At 50.8% G+C, this 25406-nt stretch overlaps 2 protein-coding genes across 10 annotated transcripts in view; one reads left to right on the top strand and one right to left on the bottom strand.

The window, feature by feature from the left end:
• The first annotated feature begins 162 nt into the window (after positions 1-162).
• TMEM198 (transmembrane protein 198) lies at positions 163-20256 on the top strand. 7 transcript variants are annotated; one of them, XM_053258645.1, is made up of 7 exons: positions 163-418; positions 9744-9922; positions 10191-10291; positions 10463-10713; positions 12592-13167; positions 16043-16233; positions 18487-20256. In XM_053258645.1, the coding sequence occupies exons 4-7, from the start codon at positions 10551-10553 to the stop codon at positions 18631-18633; spliced, it is 1077 nt and encodes a 358-aa protein (XP_053114620.1). In that variant the 5' UTR covers positions 163-418; positions 9744-9922; positions 10191-10291; positions 10463-10550; the 3' UTR covers positions 18634-20256. The 7 variants fall into 7 exon arrangements, with proteins under 7 accessions (XP_053114620.1, XP_053114611.1, XP_053114655.1 ...); XM_053258656.1 differs by lacking the exon at positions 163-418 and adding an exon at positions 8732-9469; XM_053258680.1 differs by lacking the exons at positions 163-418; positions 9744-9922; positions 10191-10291 and adding exons at positions 970-2438; positions 3097-3313.
• A 1159-nt stretch (positions 20257-21415) lies between these two features.
• The window catches only part of OBSL1 (obscurin like cytoskeletal adaptor 1), an 82250-nt gene continuing 78259 nt past the window's right edge, over positions 21416-25406 (bottom strand). For all 3 annotated transcript variants that reach the window (XM_053283207.1, XM_053283209.1, XM_053283208.1), the window contains 4 exons: positions 24490-24594; positions 22888-23154; positions 22390-22659; positions 21416-21627 (listed from right to left, as the gene is read on the bottom strand). In XM_053283207.1, coding sequence (XP_053139182.1) covers positions 21620-21627; positions 22390-22659; positions 22888-23154; positions 24490-24594 — 650 coding nt within the window. In that variant the 3' untranslated portion in view covers positions 21416-21619. The remainder of the gene's footprint in view (positions 21628-22389; positions 22660-22887; positions 23155-24489; positions 24595-25406) is intronic.

Genomic DNA, 25406 nt, shown 5'->3' with positions numbered 1-25406 from the left:
GGAAAGGATTCTGGGCAGGAGGCTCGCACGTCGGGCGGGGGTGTGTGTGTGACACACGACGCTTGCCTGCTGTATGCCGCATCCCCCGCCTGCTCTAAGGCATAAGTGGAGCGGCCGGGGGGGGGGGGAGAAGAGTTGGGGGCGGACGGAGACATCAGGACAGGAGTGGGGAGAAGACGGGGGAGGAGCGCGAAAGGACGCGGAGAAAGAAGCAGCGTATTCGTCGTCGGCTCCGCGGCGCGCGCACACCCCAGTCCGCGCGGCGGCTCCAGCCTGCCTTTCTTGTCTGCGTCGCGCGCGAGGAGGTCGAGGGAGGGGGAGAGAAAGACTGCGCGGTGACGTCACGCGGAGCTGTCCCTCAGCACCGGGCCGAGCCAGGCGGGCTCTGCCGGGCCGGGTTCGAGACCGGCTGGTGCAGGTAGGGGGGACCGCCGCGGGAAGGGAGGAGGAAGGCGGGGTGGTGGTGGCTTGGTCTGCTCTGCTCTCTCGTGCAGCGACCCTTGCCGGGGGAGGGAAAGGGACGGTTGCTGCTGCTGCTGCCGCTGCCTCCGGGTTGTTTGGAACATCGAGGGGTCGCTGGCGGAGGAGTGGATGAGAGGAGTCGGTGGGAAGGCCGAGCAATGCGGGTGCAGGGCACACAAAGCGGGACTTGCCGACCGGGCGTGCGGAGTGAACGTAGAAGCGGGAGGGAAAGCACTGGTGGCCAGGATGTCTCCCTGTTCTCCTGCCCAGCGCAGCTGGCGTTGGTGGCTCAGGCAGTGGGGAGAAGTTGGGCAAGCTGTGTGCGGTGAGCAGTTCCATAGGCGCCCCTCACCTCGGAGTCGGATCCCGTCCAGCGCAGCCTCAGCAAAGCTGCCCGAGCGCCTGGGACCAAGGCCGAGCCCGGAGGGAGGGAGGGAGGGAGGGAGAGGGAAGAACAAGGGGATGATTTCCAGACAGACCCTCCCCCCGCCCGCCCCGTCCACCACACAAGAGGCTTGCTGGAGCCCTCTTCGGGTTCAGGGGCTTTCTTCCCCCCAGCCTTACCTTCTCCTCCCCCGCAGGAAGGCTGGCCCCCAACAAGGAGAAACCAGTATGTTTGCCTGGAGTCCCTATCTTCCCCCACCCGTGCTTGTATTGTGTAGCGTTGACACTTCTCAGGGAGGGGGGAAATTCCTGCCCATTGTCTGTTTCCAAATATTAATTAGCATAAGCACATGTAAACAAAGTCTGAGCTAAAAGAAAACAAAGGAAAATCCTTGACCTGAAACAATGCACGCACGCACACACACACACACACACACAGAGTATTGTTGGCCAACTTCGCACACCTCCAGCATCTATAGGGTCCACAAGCCCAGAATCCTCTAGGGACCCCCTCATCCCAAACAAAGGGAGCCTGGTTGGTTCCCCAGAAGTCTTTGCAGCTCTGTATCCTAGCAACCCTGCAGCTTCCCTTATATGATCTGCCAGGCCCAAACAAGGATGCAACCTGGTCCAGCGTGCACTAACGGCAGGAACAAACAGATAAGGGAAGGGAGCAGGCTTAATTATAAGGAGTGGACAAAGCTGGGTACCTGGATGGCAGAGGGGAAGGAAAGAGTGTAGAATGGGGCATGATGGTGGGGAAATAACGGGGGATACGGCAATGCTAGGCTGCTGTGTGGTGGTAAATGGGGGAGAAGGCAGGCTGAAATGTTGAAGAAAGAATATGGAGATGTCACAGGTTTGCCAAATCGGGCATGGAAGAATAGGAGCTTGGTGGAGATCGTGGACTCTAGTCATCATACTGTCAATGCAGCAAGTACTTCATAGCAGTGGTATGGATGTGGACTAGTGCTATTGTAGCTGATTTAGCACTAACATAGCAGCGTCACCTGTTCTGATCCTGCCAGTCCATTTGGGCTGATAGCAATTGGAATAGGGATCAGAACCCTGTGCAGCTTGTGGATGTCAATTTGACTAGTTCATGTCATTCAAGCCTTGTAAATCTCTCTCTCTAGAAGTACCCACAGGCCTAGCCTTGGGCAGGCAAACCATATGCTTGAAATGGAAAAAGGCAGTATGACTTGTTGTGGGATGGGATGTAGTCCATTAACTAGATGGCAGTGGAGGCTTGGTACAAGACAATACAAGGAAGGGCTTTGGTGGACTGAGAATCAGCATGAGATCTGCATGGATCTCATGCACCAGAGTCCCCTATTCTGGTAGCCCAGCCAAGCCCTGCCCTGCTGTTAAAAGCTGGTGGTTCTTACAATTCTAGTAACTCTGTAAACTTTCTTCCTCCCTTGAATCTTTCCCCATGATTGAGACCCATTAAACTCATGACATAAAAGCACAACATGGCCATTGCACAGCAGAATGCTAGAATCAGCTACCAACAGAAGGAGAGAAGGTTCCTGAACTAGTCACTCTCTGGCAGCAAAACTCTACAGGAAAGAGACAGGTGCAAGCTTGAGGTGCGCAGGTTCTGGGCAGGGTGTATATATGTGTTTGTGTGTCTGTCTGTCATCTGTCTGTCTGTCACTCACAACTTATCTGTCTGGGACTGAAAATGTTCAGCACACACTCCAGCACACGCACACACACCAGAATGCACATGAGTTCTTGCTACCCCCTTGGAGCCTCTGCCTGGTGCTTTCTTACAGTACAGTTTTGGCCCCAGAGTCTCCTCCTTGCTTGCAGAGCATCTGTCAGACAGGGCCCCATGCTGCAGCTGCTCCTCATGGAACTACTCCCCTGGGTTGCTCCCAGGTTAATAGGATTCTTTCATTAGAAGCTTTCCTGCAAGCTGTCAGAGTAATCCCAGAGGCAAGAAGAGGATAAATCACCAAGGTTCCCCTTCCAGATCCTATCAGCAGGTGTGCCTAGCCCTAAGCCTCAGGAAAACTTTGCGGGAATAGCAGTATGCCCTGGCACTGTTCCCTAAGATGTGAGTGGCTTGGTGCCAGGCTTTGGAGCCCTGCAGTAGTATCCTCTTTCTGGAGAGGTTTGAGTCCTCCTGATGCTCTGGGAGCTTTTTAAACCCACCGCTACCCTCTGAGATTCCAGAACATGCTCTGACACCCTCCATACAGGACTTTTTTTCAGTATAATCTTTCCTACTTTCCCTCTCAGCAGCAGAACCTATACCGCACTCTGAAGAACCCCTTCCCATAGGCCTTCTTGCTGAGAGAACCTGGGATTGCAGCATTGGGCCCAGCTCGTTTGTGGGGTGACCTGGTTTCCAGAGCTATCCTAATCATGCTCCCCCACGCAAACAAGGACTGACTTTAAGAAAGTCTCTCCCTCCCAGCTTTCCTTGTGGAATCATCTACTGCTTGTGTGTCAAAAGGTCAGTCTTGCTGCTCCAGCTGAGGGTGTGTAAAGTTTGCCTGGCTGGATGTAGCACATGAAGGGAGCCTGTGGGAAAGTGGGAACTCTAACCCTCACTTCATGTGGAGGAGGATTAGCTGGGGCTCAGCTAATTCCTGGAATGGAGCCGAACTGGCTGGCCCAGAACCTACAGCAGGGCCAGTCAGTCATGCATCTGGAGAAGGCTCAGATATGGTTAACACGAACAAGACTAAGAAGCATCAAGGCATGAGAAGAGAGACAGACAGGCTGCCAGGACAGAGTCTCCTGATCTGATGCACATGTCGGAATCCAGAGTGAGAGCCCTTCCCTGCAGAGCAGGTATCAGAGCCAGTACTGGGCCCACAGCAGGCATTAGCTAGCTGTGAACTGCATTGGCCTTTCTTCCTCCCTAGGCAACAGCACCACGTGTGAAGAGAGGGATTAGAATAGCTGGTGCGGGGTGTTGTGGGGGGAGAGCTAGAAAGGCTGGGCCACAGAGAAAAACAAATTGGAGATTGACTAGGAAGTGACTGGGGCTGGATTTTCCACATTTAGGTTTGGACTGATTTTGGCAGATGGATGTTGGCATGGTGCCAATTGTTGCTGTTACAGAACAAGTGCATGGCATTTTGTTTGTGTCAGTTCTGCTGGTTTGTGTGATTTGTCAGTGCTCTAAAAAAGATAAAGCGATTTGATTTTATTGGTCCAGGATCTTATTGGTATAGAAATGTAGATGCTTTTGAACTGCACAGAGTTCCAGCCATGCAAGTTTTCAAGTTACATAGAAGTAAAGAATTCTGTGCAGCTCAGTATCTTGTATATTCTTATGAAAACGAAAAGCTGATTAAATATCATCTTGCATTTTAGGAGTGCTTTTCATCTGGAACCCCTGTGGCAACAACTGTTTTCTCGGGTTTCACTTTTATATACCCTCCCTTGGAAATAAATCCCATTAAATTCAATGGAACTTACTTCTGCGTAAGTCATAAGATAGGGCCACAAGCCTGATCCTGGGGGAACTGAGCAAGCGATCGTGGCATTCACACACAAAGCATTCTGCTCCTGTTATTTCCAAACCAACTTCCATGTTCAGTATACTTGAACACTAGATCAACACAACAGGAGAGGAAGGTTGCATGTCTGCATGCCCAGCTTTTGCCCAACCAGAGGCATCTGGCTGGTCACTGTGGGAAACAAGATGCTGGATTAAATGAATCTTTGATCCATCGGGATTCTTCTTATGTCATTTATTTGTTCTCATGCTATGGTATACAGACTTTTATGGGCGATAGATGTGTTTGCCACAACATGGCATAAGGATCTGACGTGTGTGTCACTCTGCTCAAGAGACGCCCAGATCACCTGGCTTGGATCCATTGTTTTTCATAGCCCATTTCTAATCCTACAGTTTGTGGCTATCCAAAGAGATGTCAACTTGAATGAGCCTCTTATGAGCAGTGAGAAGGGCTCCAGAGTGGGCTTAAACCTACCTTCCTTGCAGACAACTGATGCGCCGTTGCTGGGTGCACTCCCCACACGCCCAGATGATTCCCTGCGTACCCAGGCAGTGGGGAGGGTCAGGGGCTGGGATGTGTTGCCCAGCCCCCGGAAACACCATGATGTACCTTGCAAGGGCTCCCTTAAGCTTATTTTAAAGGGTGGCTTGTTTGGCGTGTTAGCTGCTGTGGTGCTGCTGGGATCAGCCCAATCCCGGTGGTTCACATGCGTGTGAAAAACTAGGTGGGGTTCCCTTAGCCCAGTTTTGCACGTGCGTGTGAATAGCCTCTTTTTCTTCTCTTCCAGGATTAGTTATAGTTTCCCATTAGTACTTCTCCTTATTCTTCTCTTTCTTCTCCTTCTTAATTTATGGTTAATTTGACATACGTAGAGCAAACAAAATTCACAAATGCAGTGGCAGAAAACAAAACCATGCATACACGATACAGGGTTATCATATTATAAAGATGTCTTTCCCAAATGCAAGGCAAATGTATGGCTCCTAGTAATCCAAAGTTCCTTTCTTGTAGTTCCCCATATTGGAAACACTCAAATGAAAGTATGATTGCCTTCATCAGTCACACTAGCTGCACATTTGTTTATTTTGGAGTTTGGAGTAAGGATTGTGCCTCTCCGTTTTTGCTTCCAGTTGGGGGCCACTAGCTCTGTATCGGTTAAGTCTGCCTTGGTTTTGCACATTTTGCTTCTGTAGGGCAGTCCTCTATTTTATTTTCAGTTATGTATTTGTGATATTTGTAGATTACCTGATATATGTATCTCTGGGTGGTGTATATTTAATAAAATAGTTTTCTGCAGAGACGTGAGAAACCAGCTTTCTGCCAGTTTTGATGCCATCCTCCTTGTGAACAGCACACTGCTGTTGTATGCCTTGATCCAGCTGTCTGGACACTCTTTGATGCAATTAATTGATTTGCTGGTCACAAGAAAATGTAACCTAGAGAATAACAACATCGCGAGATCATTCACACAATCAAAACCTGTGTTCTACCCAGGTTTGGGAGCTGTGTGTGCTGCCAATTTTTGGTTGTGTGGAAGCAAGGTAGGAGGAAAATCTGGATAGAAGTGATTGTGTGGAAGCAAAGTAGGAGAAAAATCTACCCAGGTTTTCCTCCTACCTTGCTTCCACACAATCACTTCTACCCAGGTTTTCCTCCAACTTTGCCTCTACACAACCAAAAATTGGCAGCACACACAGCTCCCAAACCTGGGTAGAACACAAGTTTTGATTGTGTGAATGACCTCATAGAATGGATACAGATTATCCTTTGTTAAGCCAGTCATCTGCAATATCCTACAAGGTGGTGAGGAGGAGAGTTTAACTACAAGCACACCTCGTTATCCGTGAGTTCAACACTTGCGGTTTCGCATATTTGCAATTGGGGAATAGACACCTGACCTTAGTATACGCGGGGAAAAATACCCCATGGAACTCGTGTATCTGCAGGTTGGGGTGGTGGTGGAGGCACCTTTTAAAGCTGCCGCTGTGTGGCGAGGATGGCAGCAGAGGTAGCAGTGGGGACTCCTTTTCCCTTCTTTTCAAATCGCCTTTAAAAACTTTTTAAAAACCTCTTTTAAACCACCATTAAAAACCACCACTGTGCGGCGGGGATGGCTGCAGAGGCAGCCAAACCAGCGGGGATGGTGGCAGGCGGAGGCAGCAGCGGGGACTCCTTCTCCCTCCCAACCTCCCTTCCGACAGACCATGCACACACGTGCTCAGAGAAGCTCCAAAATGGGATACAGACCGGCCCACATGATCAGATGGGAGGGAGGAGGAGTCCACGCTGCTGCCCGCCGCCAACCCTGCTGCTGTGGTCGCTTCCACAGCCATCCCCGCCGCACAGTGGTGGTTTTAAAAGGAGCGGGAGAAGGAGTCCCCACTGCTGCCTCCAGTGCCATCCCCACTAGGGTTGCCATATTCTGGCTCTCCAAATCTGGGTTCCCTAATTTGCATAGTATGTAAATTGTCTTGAAAATAATTTGCATGTTATGCAAATTAGCATCTGCACTTTCCAGTTGACTTGTATTTGCTCTGGATATCTGCCAACAAAAGTTGGGGAAGACATCTTTGCTTGAGCATTTATCCTTGACATATAGAACAGAAGCAACAGAACAACAACAAAAGCACAGCTTTTCATTTAAGGCTGCAATTCTATACACACTTATCTGAGAGAAGATCTGACTGAAACCAACAGAGCTTACTTTTAAGTAGGCATGCATAGAAAGTAAAGCCAAAGTCCTTAAACGTTACAATACACAACCTGGTAGGCAAGCAGTGATTTACATAAAAAGCAAGCTATCCTCTCAACTGCCTGATAGATATCTCCTGCTGATAAAAAACAAAGGCAACATTCCTCAGGGAATTACTGGTGAAACTCCCTCAGCTAGCCTCCTGCCTTAATCTAAGTCCAATGGTTGTGCAGAATAGTGACTGCACATTTATTTGTTTGTTTGTTTGTTTGTTTTTACATTTTATATCCCGCTCTTCCTTCAAAGAGCCCAGAGCGGTATACTACATACTTAGGTTTCTCCTCACAACAACAACCCTGTGAAGTAGGTTAGGCTGAGAGAGAGTGACTGGCCCAGAGTCACCCAACTAGTTTCATGGCTGAATGGGGATTTGAACTCGGGTCTCCCTGGTCCTAGTCCGGCACTCTAGCCACTACACCATGCTGGTTTTGCTTCATAACTCCACTTCTACAAGGGCTAGAGTGATTTTTTTTTTTTTAATGAAAGCTGAATTCTGGGGCAATCCAGGTGAAATGCTTAAAATCTGGTTACTACCCAGAAAATCCGAGGAGATGGCAACACTAATCCCTGCCCCTGCGGCCACCTCCGAAGCTATCCCCATCACAAAGCGGTGGGTTTAAAAGGTACCCCCGGCCCCTCTGGGAACCTAACCCCCCAATCCTCAAGTACCCTATAATCGCAGATTCCGTATCCACAGTTGTAGAACAGAACAAAATATTGAGGTTTTCCTGTATTTCTCTTTATTCCCTGGATTTCAGATTGGGAGTGGATGTTGGGCAAAAGTATCTTCCCTGTTTGATAAATGATTGCCTGTGTTCCACAGGCACTGCATTACTTGAGAGATTTTCATTACCCCTCTGACTGTGTAGTGTCTTACAACAGAGTAAGTGGCTTTGCCTTGTGGTAACCCCAATGTTGCTTTTCTGTATGCTGAAGAGCAGAGGAAAGGAGTCCAAAGATCTTCTCTGCATCTGTTGACACTGATGGGCCTAAATGCTTGGAAGATTTCTTTTAAGACCTCCAAGTGGAAAGACTGTATAGAGATATTTTTATTTCTGTGTGTGTGTTTTGGAAAATGTGGGTCTCAGAACAAAAGCAGCAGTGTTCGTGTGACTGGAACCCGCCTTCATCTCTCTCCTGCAACAAGGAAGGCTTCAGGACTGGCCAACAGGCCTTTCCATTTTGTTACAATGCATCTTGTCTGGTAACCCAAGAGACACTGGCATCATGAGGGGGGCAGAGAGGGCACACGGATGAATTGTCCAAGATTTGTTTCTTTCATCATGGTGAAGATATATTATAACCTTTTTCATTCTGGCCAGTAATACTGTGGGGATTTCAAGGCATGTTTGACGAGCTATCTGTGTGGGGAGATCCCAGCAAGGAGCTTTGAAATTAGAGGCATTCACAGACTGTTTAAGGAGCCTAAGGCTGCAGGACCAATCAAGCAGATAGAGAGAGGAAGCAAGGGCTGTGCATTTCTGTAAAGTCACATTGCAAGCAAGGGTGGCTCTGGGGCGGGTGGGGCATGGGGAGCAATCAACACCCCCTCCCCACACACACGTGCCTCCCCCCCCCATTTCTGTTTCAGAAATCGAATATGTGGGACTCAACTTGTCCACCCATAAATGCACTTTGCCCCTTCTGTGTCCCACCTCAAAAGATTTTTGGTACCACCACTGATTGCAATGGGGGTGGGGGAATGGGGGGCAGCGAGTGTTTGTGGAAGAAGCCGAGTTGTTGAAACAAAGCAAAAAGATAACAGTCAAGAAGAAGGCAGTCATTTGGTCATTTCTCACCAGCCAATCAGAAAATGCCTTACCTCCCTTAGCAACAGAAAGTGCACCAATGAGCAGAGGGCATGCTTTCAGTATGGGTGTTCATTGGCAGAAGGGGAGGGGGAAGGGAGAGAGAGAGGAGAGATTTCCCGGGCTCCTGATCTGTTCCTGCCTGGGCAGTGAGGGGGTTAGGGTGAAGTCTCCCTCCAGCCACACCCTTTTCAGGACCCCTCCAAGGCCCCTCCCTGTGCTAGTGTGCCAGACTCTGCAAGAGAGATTCCTCCATGTTGTGTGTGGACTGCCTGTCTGGGAGGGTGTTCCAGAAACATCCCTGCAGCCCCAGATGGGCCAGTTCATTAGAGCTGTCCTTTCACTTGCAGGCTGCTGGAGTGTGTGTGTGCGTGCGTGCGCGCGCGCGGGCGGTGTGGTGTTGCCTGCTACTTGATCTTGTATCCTGCATGACAATCTGATCATGTGTGAGCAGGGAAGAGTTAACACAAAGGCTCTTCTGTTGCGCCTTCCTGCCTGGAGTCCACCAGAGCCAAGAAAATTCAGGGGGAGAGAGGGGGGAAAGCATGTCACATGCTTTCGTCTAGAGCAGGATCCAGGTGCTCTTTTTTGTTAATTGGGCTTTGAGCAGTAAACAGTCTATCCCTGCCTGCCTGCCTGCCTTTCTTTGCCCGAATGGCTGGGCTCAGGTAGCTAGGCAGGCATACCCACATAGGGTTAATGAAACAGTCTCTGACAGATGCTTTCCCAAACTGCTACATCCCCCTTCAGTGACTCACTCCCCAACCCCACTGGTTCTTGCAGCTAGAAACTGGGGAGGGGGGTGGAGGTGGGGGTGTGTGTTGTTTAAAGTATCATCTGTTCTTCCCTCAGTTGCCATGGAGACCATATGTGGCGATTCTCTTTATAGCCACATTTCCCCCCATTTTGGAAAGTTGATGTCCCATCCCTGCTCAGCGCCTTTCTCTCTCAGGATTGCTCTGAATCCATTCCGTCATGGAATATGCTCTTCCCCCCACCACCACCCACGCCCGACAGGCTGGGCTGACTTGGTGAGATTCTTACTGTAGAGACAGAGGTGGAGAAATATCAGTGGGAGTCTTTAAGACCATCCAAGAAATCCCGTAGTAGGGGCTGGTGTGGGTAGAGACACCAGTCGGGTGCCTGAGCTGTTCTGCCCCTTTAATATATCGCCAAAGCTCAAAACAGCTTCTTCCTGTCAGTGATGATTTCTGGTTGGACTTGGCCCAGGCCCAGGGAGTTGGTGGGCGTTCCTGTCTCTGATCTTGCCACACATTTGATCCTCATTGTTACTTTAAGCTTCTTCACAGTCCCCTCCAGAAAAAGGGGAGGCATTTGCTCCTGTCTCAGTGGAATAGTCCTGCAGGATTTAGAGAGGGTTCTGCCTTAACTTCTTGCTGGTAGGCATGGGTTGTTTTTGTTTGTTTGTTTGTTTGAGATTGTGTTGATTTGGCCATCACAGTCAGATGTCCACACGGGCAGGTTGTGTTGCTGGTTGGTCTCTGGCTGGGCCTCAGAGAAGCCTGGGTCTCACCTTTCTTGCCTTCCTCCTCCTCCTCCTCTTTCAACAGATGGAAGCCACGCCATGAGGCAGCATCCCCCACAGGCGGTGGGGAGGGAGTGGGGAGCCTGACGTCGCCTCCGTGAGCCTGCAGAGCCATGACGTCAACTGTACAGACCCTGCGCTTTCCGCTGCTCCCGCATGTACCAGGCCAGGACCGGACACACAGCTGTGAGCAGGAGATTGAGCGGCGCTACCAGGTGGTGCCCTCCGTGGTGTGTGCCATGTGTTGCCTCTTTGGGATCATCTACTGCTTCTTTGGTGAGCAAGCGAAGCTGTCGGGGCGGGGAGGGTATCCACAGGCCATTTTAGGTGCGCAGAGAACAGTTGGGGTGCAGATTTGGGGGAGGGGATCCGTGCTCTGAATCTGGCCCTTACTAGGCCCCATGGTGCCCTTTCCATTCTCCGCTAGCCATGGGCCGCAGTGTGTCTGCAGCAACAACAGAATGCAACCCAGGCTGACAACATACTCTTGGCAGTCTCCCACTGGGGTTGGGTTTTAAACATCCTTAGGAAGGCATATACTAAACTCAGGGGGGACTTATTTCTGAATCAATATGTTTAGGATCAGGCTGCAAGGGAGATGGAGAAGGCTGGCTCCCCGTTTGGATGGCCTTTCACTAGCTTGCTGTTTTCGTCCTCTCTCAGTGTCAAGCTGAATGCATTTCCAGGCAGTTCTAGCAGCAGAAAACTGTTTCTGTGCTTCTGATCCTGCAGTACACGCCTGACGGGGTGCTTCTGCCTGTGCAGGTCCTTGCTAGTCCACATGGCTAACGGGGACCGTCACAGGCTTTGCAAACTGCATTTTATTTTATTTTTACATTTATATCCTGCTCTTTCTCTAAGGAACCCAGAGGGTGTACATGGTTATGTTTTAAGAGGAGAGCTGGTCTTGTGGTCACAAGCATGTCTTGCCCCCTTAGCTAAGCAGAGTCTGCCCTGGTTGCATATGAATGGGAGACCAGAAGTGTGAGCACTGTAAGATATTCCCCTCGGTGGAGTCGCTCTGGGAAGAGCAGAAGGTTTCAAGTTTCCTCCCTGGCTTTTCCAAGATAGGGCTGAGAGAGATTCCTGCCTGAAACCTTGGAGAAGCCGCTGTGAAGACAATACTGAGCTAGATGGACCTATGGTCTGACTCAGTATATGGCAGCTTCCTATGTTCCTACCTTCCTATCCCTACACTGACTGAGAGTCACCCAGTGAGTTTCATGGCTGAACAGGGATTTGAACTCGGGTCTCCCCAGTCCTCATCCAACACTCTTAACAACTATACCACACTGGCAAGGCTGAGTTCCTAGCCTAAACAGAGCAATGTCTCAGCAGAAATATTAGGTGGCTTCCTTTGGGACACTTCGCTTCTTTTTATATGTTGCAGAGCCCAGCTCAAGAGTGCAGGGAAAAGGACGTTCCCCTTGAAGTCCTGTCGATGAGGATTCTCTGTCCTCCATTAGATACTAGGCCTGTGGGAAGCTGTGGCCAAAGTCGAATACTCCACACAACCGTTCTGGCACCACATGGAGACAACCGTTCCTACCAGTCACCTCTGCACCATGCCGCCCTTTCCCCAGTGGCAGTGGGGCTCCGTTAAGACCAACTGAGTCCCCTTGAGCCCCAGCAGCCTGGGTCCTTCCCAGTGCTTTTGGAAGGACTATGCTTGCCAGCGCTCTGTGCTGTAGGTACAAGCATGGACCTCTTCAAAGCACCGGGAAAGAGGGCACTTCCATTCCCAGCACCGTTGCAGACTTTGCTGGGGCTTCATGAGACCCTGTTTGTTGTTGCAGAGCCCCACCAGTGCTGGGCAAAGTGCAGGACTGCGCCGAGGCGACTGGTGGGAGCATTCGCCTCCGCTTTGTGCCAGAAGGACTGTGCGGAGAAGGACAGCTTTAGCCAAAGCTTTGCGCAAGCCTACTAGATCCGCCTTTGGAGCAGCATCTCTCCGAGGAGCGTGTTAGGACATTGGACAGGTTTCCTTTCCAAGCCCCGGAAATCAGATCCGAGGTCTTCCTAGCAGGCAGCCCAGTGGAAGAGGGCTGCGGCTCTGTGGCCTCTGCTACTGCAAAGAGATAGGTAGTCAGTCCTGGCCTGTGCTCCCGTGGCCCTCCCAAGCATGACTTGACCTCGGCTCCCTCCTCTCCTCAGGCTACCGTTGCTTCAAGGCAGTGATGTTCCTGACGGGGCTGATGTTTGGCTCCGTGATCATCTTCATGCTGTGCTACAAGGAGCGGGTGCTGGACACTCAGCTGAGCGTGGAGGCCTCTGTGGGCATCGGGCTGGGCATCGGGGTGCTCTGCGGGCTGGTCACCATGCTGGTGCGCAGCGTCGGGCTCTTCATGGTGGGGCTGCTGCTGGGGCTGCTGCTGGCGGTGGCCACGTTGGTGGTGATGGAGCAGTTCTACCACCCGCGCACCGTCTGGGTCCCCATCGGCCTGCTGCTGGGTGTGGGCATGCTGTGCGCTGTGCTTACCCTGCAGTGGCAGCGCCTCTTCACCACGCTCTCCACCGCCGTCTTCGGCAGCGCCGTCATGACTGCCACCGCCGACTACTTTGTGGAGCTCTTCCTGCTGCTGCAGTATGTCTATGAGCGGGTCAAGGTGGCACCTGCCCGGCCCATCTGCTGGTACAGCTGGGTCATCCTGGGCACTTGGCCGGTCCTGGCATTGTTGGGCATCCTTGTGCAGTGGAAAGTCACGGCGGAGGGATACTCGCACACTGAAGGTGAGTGGGGCACAGGTGGGTAGATTGGAAAGGGGGTTGGAAGCAAGCAGAAGAGCAGCCAGGTGGGATCAGCCTCACTGAGGTTTCCTCCCATTGCTGGGTACAATCCAGTTACCTGTCCAGTCCTGTGGAGTTACATCCAACTTCCTCCCTCGCTTTTCCCTCCCGTCTAACAGAGGAATCTCATAAGGACCAATATCTCCTGTGTTTCATATACTGGTTTGTAAGCCACAATTAAACCTTAGCTCCTGGGTTCAAATGACATACACGGAGCTGTGGTCCAACAAGTCAGCGTGCTTGCATTATGGTGGGGAGGATGTAATGACATAAGGGAAGGAGGAAAGTGTAGGCTCAGTGCTCATTCGGCTTGCATTCCCAACTGAACCAGTGATAGTTTAGATCAGGGATTCTCAACGTTGGGTCCCCAGATGCTATTGGACTTCAACTCCCATAATCCCCAGCCCCAGTTGCCTTTGGTTAGGGATTATGGGAGTTGAAGTCCAATAACATCTGGGGACCCAATGTTGAGAATCCCTGGTTTAGATCATCTGAACCGGGTCTATGCTGGGTACAAAATTCCATTCAGTATGTATAGGTGTATCTATGCAATCTGTAGCTTGAGCACGCAGGATGTTCTGCAGAGAGTGTCCAGCACTGTGTTTGCTGATATGGTCATGCCTGTTTTCCAGATAAAGTAGGGTTGCCAGCTTTTCTGCTGACCTCTGGAGCTGTGCATTTAACTGAATCTTTCTGTGAAGACATTTGGGGTATCCAGAGGCAATTTTTCCTCAGCTGAGCTCCCTTATATTACAGGTGCTGACTGACATACTGTGCAACATTACATCTGCATTGCCATGTAGTGTTCACACAGTTGTACAACTGTGCTCTTGCACAGAAATGGCACAGATGGAGTTGTGTGACAGTATGGCCAGTGGAAATAATGGCCGTACTGTCACACAACTCCATTTGTGTCATTTTTGCTCTTGCGCAAGTACACAAACGTTACATTGCCACACACACATGACATGTGAAGTACATCAGCCACTCTCCTCTCTCATTGAGCTTCCTACTACAGTAAGCATGATTTCAAACTTCTAGGAGTTTCCCCCCAGAGCCATAAGGAGATAGGAGCTGGTTATGGTGGTTTCTCTCTTTCAAATTCAAATGATGAAAAGATTAATAATTTACTTTGAGATGCATTTACATATTTTTGCCTCAGTGAAGATACCTTTTGGAGCATCCTGAATGAAAAAGTATTTCCTTCTAAATATGTTATAACTTACAATTTAAGAAACTACTGTTCTGTTTAAAAGAAAGGCTTTCTTTAGTCGCCAACATCCAGACTAAGGAAGCACACATGCAGCACATGCTCCAAGGGAGGGGCTGCTCTTTTTTTGTCAGTCTTGTTTTCCCTCGGAAGCCAACCGTGATCCCAGAGAATCTGTCCCTGAAGGCTGCATGACAAGTTCAAGGCCATCCATACTGTGAAAAATTTAAAAGATGCATTAATTTCAGCTGAATACTGCCAACTTCAGTTGCCTGTGGGTCTTATTGCTGGAAGGAAAGCCATAATGGCTTCACCCTGAAAAGCAAACTGTGTGCTATGTATGGTTGCAAACTGGAGAAAAAAGCCATCTTTAAGGCTGCAATTCTGTGCATGCTTACCTGGGAATGAGTCTCATTGTTGAGCACATTGGAACTTATTTCTGAGAAAACATGCATAAGATGGTGCTGCACATTTCTTTTTCATCACATTTGGCAGAGGGAGGAAGGTACAGGCACACAAGTCCCCATTAATCAACTGCAAACAAATTTCAATGTGTGATTAGAACTTTAGTTAATTAATTGCTGTGATTAATCCATTAAAACTTTGAGGCCCAGACTTATGGCCCAGACCACAAGCCTCTTTTAAAATCTGCTTTAGACGGGAGTGAATGATAGCAGAAAAGGAGTTGGGAGTGCTTAACTCTCTCTGCCCATCATTGCCCTGCTCCAAATCTCCGAAATCAATTCTGCTTTCCCCCTGCCTCAGCAGAGTTTTACATGCATGCTTGCAACAAATGGTTGGGTTTTTGAAAGCATTGGGACAACTTTCCCAATAATAGCCAAAGATTGGTTAGGAGGCTATTATATTCTTATCTAGTCCGGTGGCTATAGGCTACCTCCAGCCTCAGAGGCAAGATGCTTTTAAATATCAGTTGCAGGGGAGCAACAACAACAGGAGAGAGGGCATGCACATACCTCTTGCCTGTGGGCTTCTCAGAGGCATCTGGTGGGCCACTGTGTGAAACAGGATGCTGGGTAGGCCTCAGGCCTGATCCAGCTGGGCTGTTCTTATGTTCTGAGGCAATTCCTTCTGTGGAGACAACAGAGCCGCCTTCTGCCCATCCATGCTTAACCTCTTGCTGCAGGGAGAGGAGGCCATCTCCTGAGGCAATGAATGTGGATGCATGCGTGCTGGTGTTAAATACACAGAAGGGAAGAAGGCTGTCAGGCCATATGCCTGGCTCTTCACTTCTCTAATGGCAGTGTTCCCTCTAACAGGGATTCCCAGATGTTGTTGACTACAACTGGGATTCTCCCCAGAATCTCCAGCATCAATGGCTTTTGCTTGGGGATTGTAGTCAACAATATCTGGGAATCCCTGTTAGAGGGAACACTGATAGGGATGCATTCCACAGCCACCCCACCTAATACTTTGTGATAGCTCTGCCAGCCCAAACTGACCTGATTTTGTGGGGAAATCTCAACACTAGTGTTGCTCTCCACTTCATCTCGCAGTCAAAGATCCCGAAGTGTCATCTGCTAGAAGGCACTTGGAGTCAACGGTCAGGCTGGGCTTCTCACCCCACCCCTCTCCTCCTTCCCTCTACAGTGATTATCAGCCGCCAGCAGCGCCGTGTTCAGCTGATGCGGATTAAGCAACGGGAAGAGCGCAAGGAGAAAAAGAAGAAGAGGCGGCCGCATCCTCACCCTCACCCACAGCACAAGGCCCACCCACCAGAGCCTGCCTACCGCCGCAAACCTAACCCTGTGCGTCGATTTGATGGGGATGTGCTTTCCCCAGTGAGTGGATATTCGTGCTCTCCTACATGGGGGTATGGTGTAGGGATGTGCGCGCATTGTGGTCCGAGTACTTTTTGGGAATAGAGTCCGGGAACTTTAAGAAAAAGGAGAACAGGTCCTAACCTGTTCTCCACCACCCCATGCAGCTTCCTGCTGAGGCGGCGCACTTCCCAACAACCCCCAGCTGGCATCCGCATGCACATGGCATCCGCACATGCACAGGTAACATTTGCATGGTCAGCATGGTGTTGCTGACCACGCAAATGGCACCCACTCACCAGGCGGGAGCAAATGCAGCTAGGTTGGTAGGTGGTCAGGCTCGGTTGAAGGCAGGGCGATACTGAGGCTAGATTTCAAGGCTGTCCAATACTGAGGCTTGTTCAAGGGGAAAGAGACTGGTGGGTAGTTCAGCTTGGAACTGGGTTCAGGGGACTGGTGTTAGGGAGCTGGGGACTACAGCAAGCACAGCTGTTGCACCAGCAGCCATCTTGAAACTCTAGGAGTTTATAAAGGGTTCCAGCTGGGCTCCAGCTCGTTAGGCACTACAGCTGGGGCTCTGTTGGAGTCCTCCTCAGTCTGGGTCTTCGTGGGGGCTGTGCTAGGGTCTTCCTCGGAAGTTCTGTTGGGGTCCTCCTTAAGCTGGGGTCTTCCCCATTCTGGGGCTCTTCAGGGATCATGTCAGAGTCCTCCACTAAAGATTTCCCTTGGGCCATGCCAGGGTCCTCCTCCTCTGAGGATTCCCCAGAAGTGGAGTTGGGGCAGATCCTGACACCCCCATTCTTTTCATCTTAACATTGCTGTTTATTTACACGACCCCACTGAGCCTCCTTTCTCTTTGAATTGTCAATAAGGTCCTCCTGTCTTGAGAGCCAGCCCTGTACCTATGGCTTCCCTAGCTCAATAGCCCATCAGTGTATGATGGAAGTATTTCTTGCCTCTACAGACATTGTCTCTTTCCCCACCCATTCACACAGGCTCCCTGTATGATGTCCCCATAGAGAAAGGACAAAACACAGAAAGCAGTGGGACTCCAGCATTGCAGGATAGCCACCAGTTGAATATAGTTGTGTCCAGAGGAACCGGTGTTAGGCAAGTAAGGCAGAGCATCACAAATATGGGAGGAAAGATGAGTAGAGCTATTGTATCCAGTGTCTTCTTCCCTGTACATAGGAGCTGGAAGTAGAGATATGTGTCCTCCCCATCTCTATGGAAGTTGTCTTCAGTCACAGAGGAATCTCTTTCTGCTACCGATAGTATTGCCATGCGGCCTTTGTGGAACTAGTTGCTAATGAAGAGAGAGTGTGCTTAACCAGTTATGCCCAGTAAGCCTGTGCCAATTTGTTTCCTTGGTACTCACAGGTGCGAATAGCCAGGGGAAAGTTGTGCTGTGCTGTGTTGTGCTATGACACCCACCACTACCCATGTGTGTGTGTGTGTGTGTGTTCCCAGATGCATAGGGAACTAAGGCACTGTGATCTGTTCAAAGCTGCCTGCAAGGTGACTCAACATTCTGGTAGTGCCCCTTTGTGACAAATACATAGTCTGTGAACAGCGGGCGCATGTTCCTAACACTTGGGGACAGGCACTGTCCATCTGGAACCTTGACACATGTATGTTTAGGAACGCGCACTTGCTGTTCACGCTTCATGCGTCTGCTGCAGCAAGCCCTGGTGTGGCAGCAGTGAACATTCTTGCCCTCAGAAGCCTGAGGTTTCCTGATCTGCTGAGGTCACCACACAGGCAGGGCAAGCCCCTCTGGCAGTTGTTTCTAGGAGAGCTAGAAGCCACACCAGGAAGTGCTGTGAGTGTTGCACATGCAGCACAACGCCCCCCACACACTGAAATGGAACATGAGAGTGGTTGTGCAATAGCACTCTTTGCACAAATGCAAAAATTGTGCCATGGACGGCCATGATTTCCAATGGCCATCTATTGTGCAGCTCCATTCACGCTATTGCGCAACCGTATGCATGTTCTGTTGCAACGTGCATGGAGCTTTGTGCTGTATGTGAGCCAGAATCTCCGAGTAGGTATGCAAGGAGAAAATCCTAGGAGGGGGAAGGAGTCCCATTAAGAACGGAGGGTGGCATGTGCGGCAACAGCTGGCTCTTGGCCACTTCTAAGGAGGGAGCAGGAAATAAGATCCTGGGCCTGCCCAGAACACCCTGGGCAAGACCAACCCTGCCCTGTTGCAGAGGTTCAGCTAGAAACAGGGACCGCACCTTCATTTTCGGTTTCCCCCCCTCCTTGCAGAGCTACATACAGAGCTTCCGGGAGCGGCAGACGGGCTCTTCTCTCAACAGCCTCCTGGCCAATGCTCATGCTGCCATCGACATAGACTATGACTGTGGCTCCACCGTGCCCCTGACGACGGGCTCCGGCCCTGCCATGCGGGTATAGTCCAGCACTTCCCACCAGGACACAAGGACGCTGCCCCCACTTGGCCACAAAACTCCAGCCTGTGGATGTAGCTCAGCGCCAGTGTGATCATCAGGACTTTCAAGGACTCTCGACTGGCATTCACGGGCCTGGCCTGGACATGCAGATGTAGTCCAGCATCTCTCACGCTGCAAGTATCTGTGGAATTCTCCCCCAGTGCTCCATGGACTCTGACTAAGCCACTCTGAAATGGAGGGCAAGGGAAGAGTAGGAGTGGGTGCTTGGGGCAAAGGGCTGAAGAGAGACCTGGTTGCAACCCACCCAGGCCAGGATTGTGGAATGCAGGACTTGGGGGAAGGGGGAATATTGGCTGGCGTGGCCAGGAGGGAAAGAGCCAATTGCCTGCAGCCACACACCTCCTCTGAAAGTGACAAGAAACTGCCCAGGATTCCCCACCCACCACTCCTGGACTGGCCCATCGATGGAGGGACCATGGGGTGTTCCTGTGCGGTCTTGCCACATGATGGACCTCGTCCTTCTCCTGGGGTTTGTCCTTTTGTAAACTGAGACCCCCAAGGGCTGCCTTGGGGGTGCAAGTGCCCAGTGTGTGTGTGTGTGTGTGTGTGTGTGTGTTGATGGCGGTAGGATTTGACTCAGTTCACTCCAGTCTGGCTGGAATTAGCCAGCTCAGGGAAAAGGGGTCCTCTGGCCCTGGGCCCCTCGCCCATACCAGTGCCTGGCATTCTGTTTCAATGGGCGACTCAAGGAAGGGAGGGGAGGAGGGTGGGGGTTGGCACCCAGGTCGCCTGGGCTGGGCTGTGTAATTGTCCAAGTGTGCAAGTGCGAGTGTGTGTGTGGTGGGATGGACATGCCAGCTGGTATGGTCAAGGCCATGAGCTTTTTGATGCCCCCTGCCCCTGCCCCCTGCCCTGCTCCCCATCCTGGGATGAGGGTTGGACAGTGAGGGGCAGTGCCGGGGAAGGGAGGAGGGGAATACCCATGTACATAGTCTTGTTGCAGTTAGTTGTATTAATTTATTATTGACAAAGAGCTGGGCCTGAGGAGCTCCGCTGGACCCAGCGGGGGTCAGCAGAAGGCTGGGTGAGGAAAGAGGAATCAATCCGTACAGGCTTCTTTATCTTCCCCCTCAGGCCCACATCTGTGCTTACCCCTTTCTGCTGCCTCATCTCACAGAGCTAGGGGGTGAGGCTGAGAGAGAGAGAGAGTGAGAGAGAGAGAGTGTGTGTGTATGGGGGGTGGGTGGGGGGATGTAGTGGGAGGTGCTTCCCTGCACAGGAGCCTGTCGGCCCTAAGCAGCCCCACAATTGGGTTTTGCCTACTTGTGGGGGATGCAAGTCCCTCCGTGTCTCCATCTTTGAGGGGATGTAGAGGAAAGGATTCAGCTTCCGTTTAGGACAAGTGGAGGACAGGTAGGCAGGCAGGTGCGGATCCAGCGCAGCTTCAGCACGGCCTCTCCTCCCGGGGGAAACTGCATGTTTCTGTCACCAATCGCCACTGTTGTCACCACAGAAACCTTGCACTCTGGTTCTTCTTTGTTTTGTCTTCCCCTCCCCTCCTTTTTTTGTATATGTGCCAAACGCTGCCAGATGCGGCTGCGCAAGTAAAAAAAAAAAGCCTTTCGGAGCAGTGCCTCCATGACTGAATGTGTTGCAAGACATGAGCTGAGGCAGGAACACTAATACTGTGTGCATATGCATTGGAAATAGGGGTGAGACAAGCCTGGATGTCAATGGGGGAGGGGGTTCTTGGGGCTGGGGCATCACAGGTAGGGGTGGGGAGTGGGTCCAAGCCACCTCTTGAGGTATCACATACAGCAAACTCATCTCAAGAAATCTGGAGTTGCCATGTCTACCTGCATGGCAGCGGCAAGGCCTTAGCACTGTGTTCTGTGGGGGGAAGGCTGTGCATTTGTACTCGGAAGGGGTATTGGGTAGAGTCTTGTTTTGGAGGAAAGAGACATCGCCAGACTATCGTTTGTGTGTTTTGGGGGAAGTCACTGTCCTAGGGCTGATCTCGGAGCTGAGCTTCTCTCTGTTGGCAAATGCCAGGCAGGTAGCATTACAGTAGGAGTCCAACTCTCTACTAAGAGATGGCTCTAAAGGGATGCAGCAGGGTGAGGTGGGGGGAAATAATCAGGCCAGCTTTTATTGTGTGCCACAAACCACCACATCATGCAGCCTATCTGCAGTTTCTTTCCAGAGTCCACAGCTGTTCCTCCCTCTTTTCTAACGTATTCCTCCAAAAACACACTGAGTCTCAGAGATGTCTATACAGACACATCCCTGTTCTGCATAATGCATAGACTGCACAATGCGTGGAGCTCTGCCTCCTCATCCCATGGAGCCTAAGTTGCCTCAGTCTCTCTTTGGGGATTGGGAACCTGCAGGAGGAGCAGCAGCCGGTAGCCATCGGAAGTCATGGGTCATCATTCCACCTGCTATTCCAGGGATAGGCAACCTTGGCTCTCCAGCTGTTGAACTACAACTCCCATCATGCCCAGCCACAATTTATTATGGCTGTGGATGATGGAGTTGTTGTTCAGCCACAGCTGGAGAGCCAAAGTGGCCTACCTCTGTGCTACTCTGTGTTTTCTGGAGGCTGTGGAATAATTGGTCATGCCGTTGGGCCTTATATGGAAGTGCATTCAAGGATCAAGAGACACACAGGATACACAGCTCCAGAGCCTCACCTCTTCTGAGGGGTCTAGGTAAATAATGAGACATTGGTCATCCTGCCCCGCAGAGCCATCCCATCTACCAAAGAGCACCAGGAGAAACAAAACCAGGAATCAAGAGCATTTAATAAAAGCAGAACCTGCTTCCCTTGTCATGCAGAAGAGGGAGACAAGAAGAGGAATTGTCTGTCTATGTGTCCATTCTTCTGTCCGTCCATGCAACTGTCAAACATGATGTCTCCACCTTTCCCTGGTGGCCTTGATCTTTCCATGTTCATACATGGCTCCCCTGCATCCAGAACCTTCCAGATGCTAGCATTCTGTGGAGAGAAGAAAAGGGGAGCGATACAGAACAGAGGCACCATTCCCCTTCACAGACATAGTCTAAACTACTGTTCCCTCTAAGGCGTGCGCACACGTGCATGCTCACAAGTTTTTGGATGTCCGCTCAGTTCGATTTAGGCCCCATTCTGAATGCACGTGCGCACACACTGCTTTGATACTGCTGCCCAGAATAAGACTCATTCCGCACAGAGATGAAAAAAAATTAGAGGGACTACTGTTCTAAACCCACAGTGCCTGGTTGAAAAAAGGACACAGCCCAGCTTACATAGGAAGCTGCAATATACCAAGTCAGACCATTGGTCCATCTAGCTCAATATTGTTACACAGACTGGCAGTGGCTTCTCCAAGGTTGCAGGCAGGAGCCTCTCCCAGCCTTATCTGAAGATGCTATGGAGGGAACTTGGAACCTTCTGTATGCAAGTGCTCTTCCCAGAACATCCCCATCCCGGAATATCTTACAATGCTCACATGTCTCCCATTCAAATGCAAACCATGGTAGACCCTGCTTAGCAAAGGGGACAATTCATGCTTGCTACCTACCACAAGACCAGCTCTCCTCAGCTAACTCAGCTTGCTCTACAGTAGTGTCAAAGATCTCACAAAAGTCGCAGGCCTGGCGCATTTCTCGCATGGTGCCACAGGGCAAGGCTCTGTCCCCTTCTCCCTGCAGCCAAGCTTGTTGGAAGGGCAACTTGCATGCATTTTCACATTCTGTCCCCGATGCCAGCCATAGATACCTCGGACTGTGAGTTGGGCCTTGGAGCGAGCGCTTCCGACCGTCACCTTCACCATCCCGCTCATGCTTGGTGTTGTGTGGCCGAGCCTCAGCCTATGGATGTGTCCCACACTCTCCATTTGCATGTGTGAGCTGGGCTGCAACTCCTCTCCATTGAGGCTCCACTGAGGGGTGCATGCCGGAGGAGCCGATACTTCACATTCAAACTGGGCCTCCGAGGGAGCGACCACTTCCACATTCCGCAGGGCCCGCACCACCTGGATCCCTTCAGCTGAGGGGCAGAAAACAGCAACATCAGTGTTCCATGTGATACACGCCAGCCTATCCCTTCCATGTGCATACACAGCACTCTGTCTCCTCTTTGTCGTCCTCTCTGCCTGCTGCTGGCACACAATTCCATGCCTAATCATTCCTCCACGGCTTTGTCTGCCAGCTCCCTTAGGACCAGCCCATCTTCCTTCCCAGTTGTTCCTCGTTGCATTTACATGCCCCCCCTTACCCTCCACCAGCAGGCGGGCCGTAGAAGAGTCATCTAGTGCATCACAAGTATAGAAGCCTTCATCAGCAGGCTCAATGCTGTGGATAACAAGGGTCCGGTAACAGTCCAAGTTGCAGATCTCGTACTTGGGACCAGCAAATATCTCTGTGTCACCCCGAAACCAGCGCACACGTCCACGAGACTGAGACACTGTACATTCCAGTGTGGCTTTGTGCCGTGCTAACACAGTCTTGTCCCGTAGCGGCTTCACAATGCGGATGGGCAGTGCTGTGGAAGAAGCAGACCCTGAGGCTCTGAAGAGCAGGCTCCTCAGCTCCTGACCCCCAGTCCTCCCACTGCCATCTCCTTGGCAACGAAGGCTCTGTGCTAGGCAGCACAGCCTGAGCAGCAACCTCCCCCCACACATACATACATCTCGGTCTTTCCAGAGCAGGATGGGTCAACAGGAACCTCAGAGGAAATCCCAGCTGGTGAGGGACCAAGTGCCATGCAGGCACATCCTACACCCTTCAGCCCTCCTGCAAATGTTGGCCTACAACTCCCCTCCTCCCTGACTATTGGCCACTGTGGCAGGGAATGATGGGAACTGAAGGGCTGAAATTGTGCATCCCTGTCATATACCTTCCCCTCACTTCTGCATGTATGCCTACACACACACACACACACACACACACACACACACACACACACACACACACACACACCCCTAGCCCAGTTGCCTATTGAACATGCAGCCTTGTTCCTCAACTCCATTCCCACAAATGTGTCCTTTGTCTAAATTGTTTCCTTAAATTGATATATTGCCATATGTGCATAGTATACACACACAGAGATCTTCACAGGTGGTAAAGCCACTCACTAGATGTGCACACAAATCAGATTCTGTGATTCAATTCCAATTGAATTGCAGAACCATCGAATTGATTCGTCAAAAACAGCCAGCTTTTGCCAGCTGTCTCAACGAATCACCCTAGAATCACTCAAATCAATTTGAGTGCCATTTTAAGGCCTGTTTTTCCATGGAGAGCTGGAAAAATGGGCCTCAAAATGGTGCTGCTTTTCCAGGGAGAGCTGGTCTACCAATTAGGGTCAGCAAGTAGACCAGTCCTTCACTCTGGACTTCGTGCATCTGCCCACCTTGGAGGACTGGTCTACCTGGGTAGACCAGTCCTCTGAGGCAGACTGGCATGCTAAATCTGGAGTGGAGGGCTGGTATACTTGCCAACCCCAACTGGTAGACCAGCTCTCCCCAGAAAAACAGTGCCATTTTGAGGCCCGTTTTTCCAGCTCTCCTTGGAAAAACCAGCCTCAAAATGGCACTCAAATCCCCTGAATTGATTTGGGTTGAATCAAGGATGATTCTCTTTGACCCTGAATTGGGCCCTTTATTTTGAGGGCAATTCAATTTGAGGCTGAATCACCAAATCACCAAATTGCCCCTGATTTGACCTGAATCAATTTGATGGTAAAATTGAATTGCACACCCCTACTGCTCACCCAGAGTTCCCCCAAGCCCAGAGTTTCTCTCACCATCTGCTCACCACAGCCCAATATCACTATCTGAGGAGCAAGGCCCACTCTCCGGCAGCAATGCCCTCTTACCCTCCACTTCCAGGCGTGCTTCAGAAGTGGCAGCCTTAGCCACAAAGCGGATCTGGCCTGCATCCTCAGGACGGACACAGCACAGGAGGAGGAAGTGCCTGGTCCCTGGTGATGCAAGATTCAAGGGATGTTAGCATTGTTAAGGTAAACATGTGAGCTTTTGCTCCCAGCTTCTAGGAGGAAAGGCGGTAGAACCAAACTGAACAAGGTGGCATAGGAACTGAGATGGTGAAGGCTGGAAGCAAAGACATTGCATTTGTCTGTTGTGCTACTCACTGGGGATTTAAGGGCCTTTCCAAACAGATATACATACATACATACATACATAGCATAAGAATAATCTACAGTTGTCTTTTAACAAGACCAAGCTTCTGCTGCAATTTCCCAGCAGTTAAACCACAATATTCAGCTGCTGGGGCAGGGGTGGGGAGGATTTTCCCTTCTCATACAAGCCCATCTCTTGCAATAATGCTTGTTTTGTGGGTGGCGGCTGCTGCACAGGCAACTGGGCAGTGTCTGTGACAAGTGGCACAAGTGTCCCCAATTAAGCCGTTGGGTGGCTTCTAAAGGCCAGACTGCTCAGACAGCCCTTTTGAATAAACCATGGGAATGATCTGGCCAAATGAACCACTTATCCCTGTGGAGGTGTTATGTGTGTGCTTAGTGCTACCACAGAAATCAATGGAGCAACAAAGTGTTTAACCATGGCACGAGCGCACCACCCAAACAGTGGTGATGTCCCTTTCTTCCTCAAGGCATGTCACTGACCAGTGCCAGCCTATGGCATTTTGCTGCCTGAAGCAGAGCATCAAATCTTCTCTCCCTTTTATCTTTTTTTATGTTATAACCACACTCCTTTCAATACTCTCCCTATTTTTTCCTTTCCTCTGCAGACCATCCATGAGGAAGTGCTGGGT

This window comes from Hemicordylus capensis, chromosome 1 (assembly GCF_027244095.1).
Source record: "Hemicordylus capensis ecotype Gifberg chromosome 1, rHemCap1.1.pri, whole genome shotgun sequence".
Classification (NCBI taxonomy): domain Eukaryota; kingdom Metazoa; phylum Chordata; class Lepidosauria; order Squamata; family Cordylidae; genus Hemicordylus; species Hemicordylus capensis.
Note: the sequence above shows the minus strand (reverse complement) of the source record. Positions and strands in the feature narration are given on the sequence as shown.

Excerpts from the sequence above, each read along its gene's own strand:
- TMEM198 (XM_053258636.1), top strand. The coding sequence starts at position 10,551 with ATGACGTCAACTGTACAGACCCTGCGCTTTCCGCTGCTCCCGCATGTA. Across the intron at positions 10,714-12,591 it reads GATCATCTACTGCTTCTTTG|GCTACCGTTGCTTCAAGGCA; the intron begins GTGAGCAAGCGA and ends TCCTCTCCTCAG. Across the intron at positions 13,168-16,042 it reads GGGATACTCGCACACTGAAG|TGATTATCAGCCGCCAGCAG; the intron begins GTGAGTGGGGCA and ends TTCCCTCTACAG.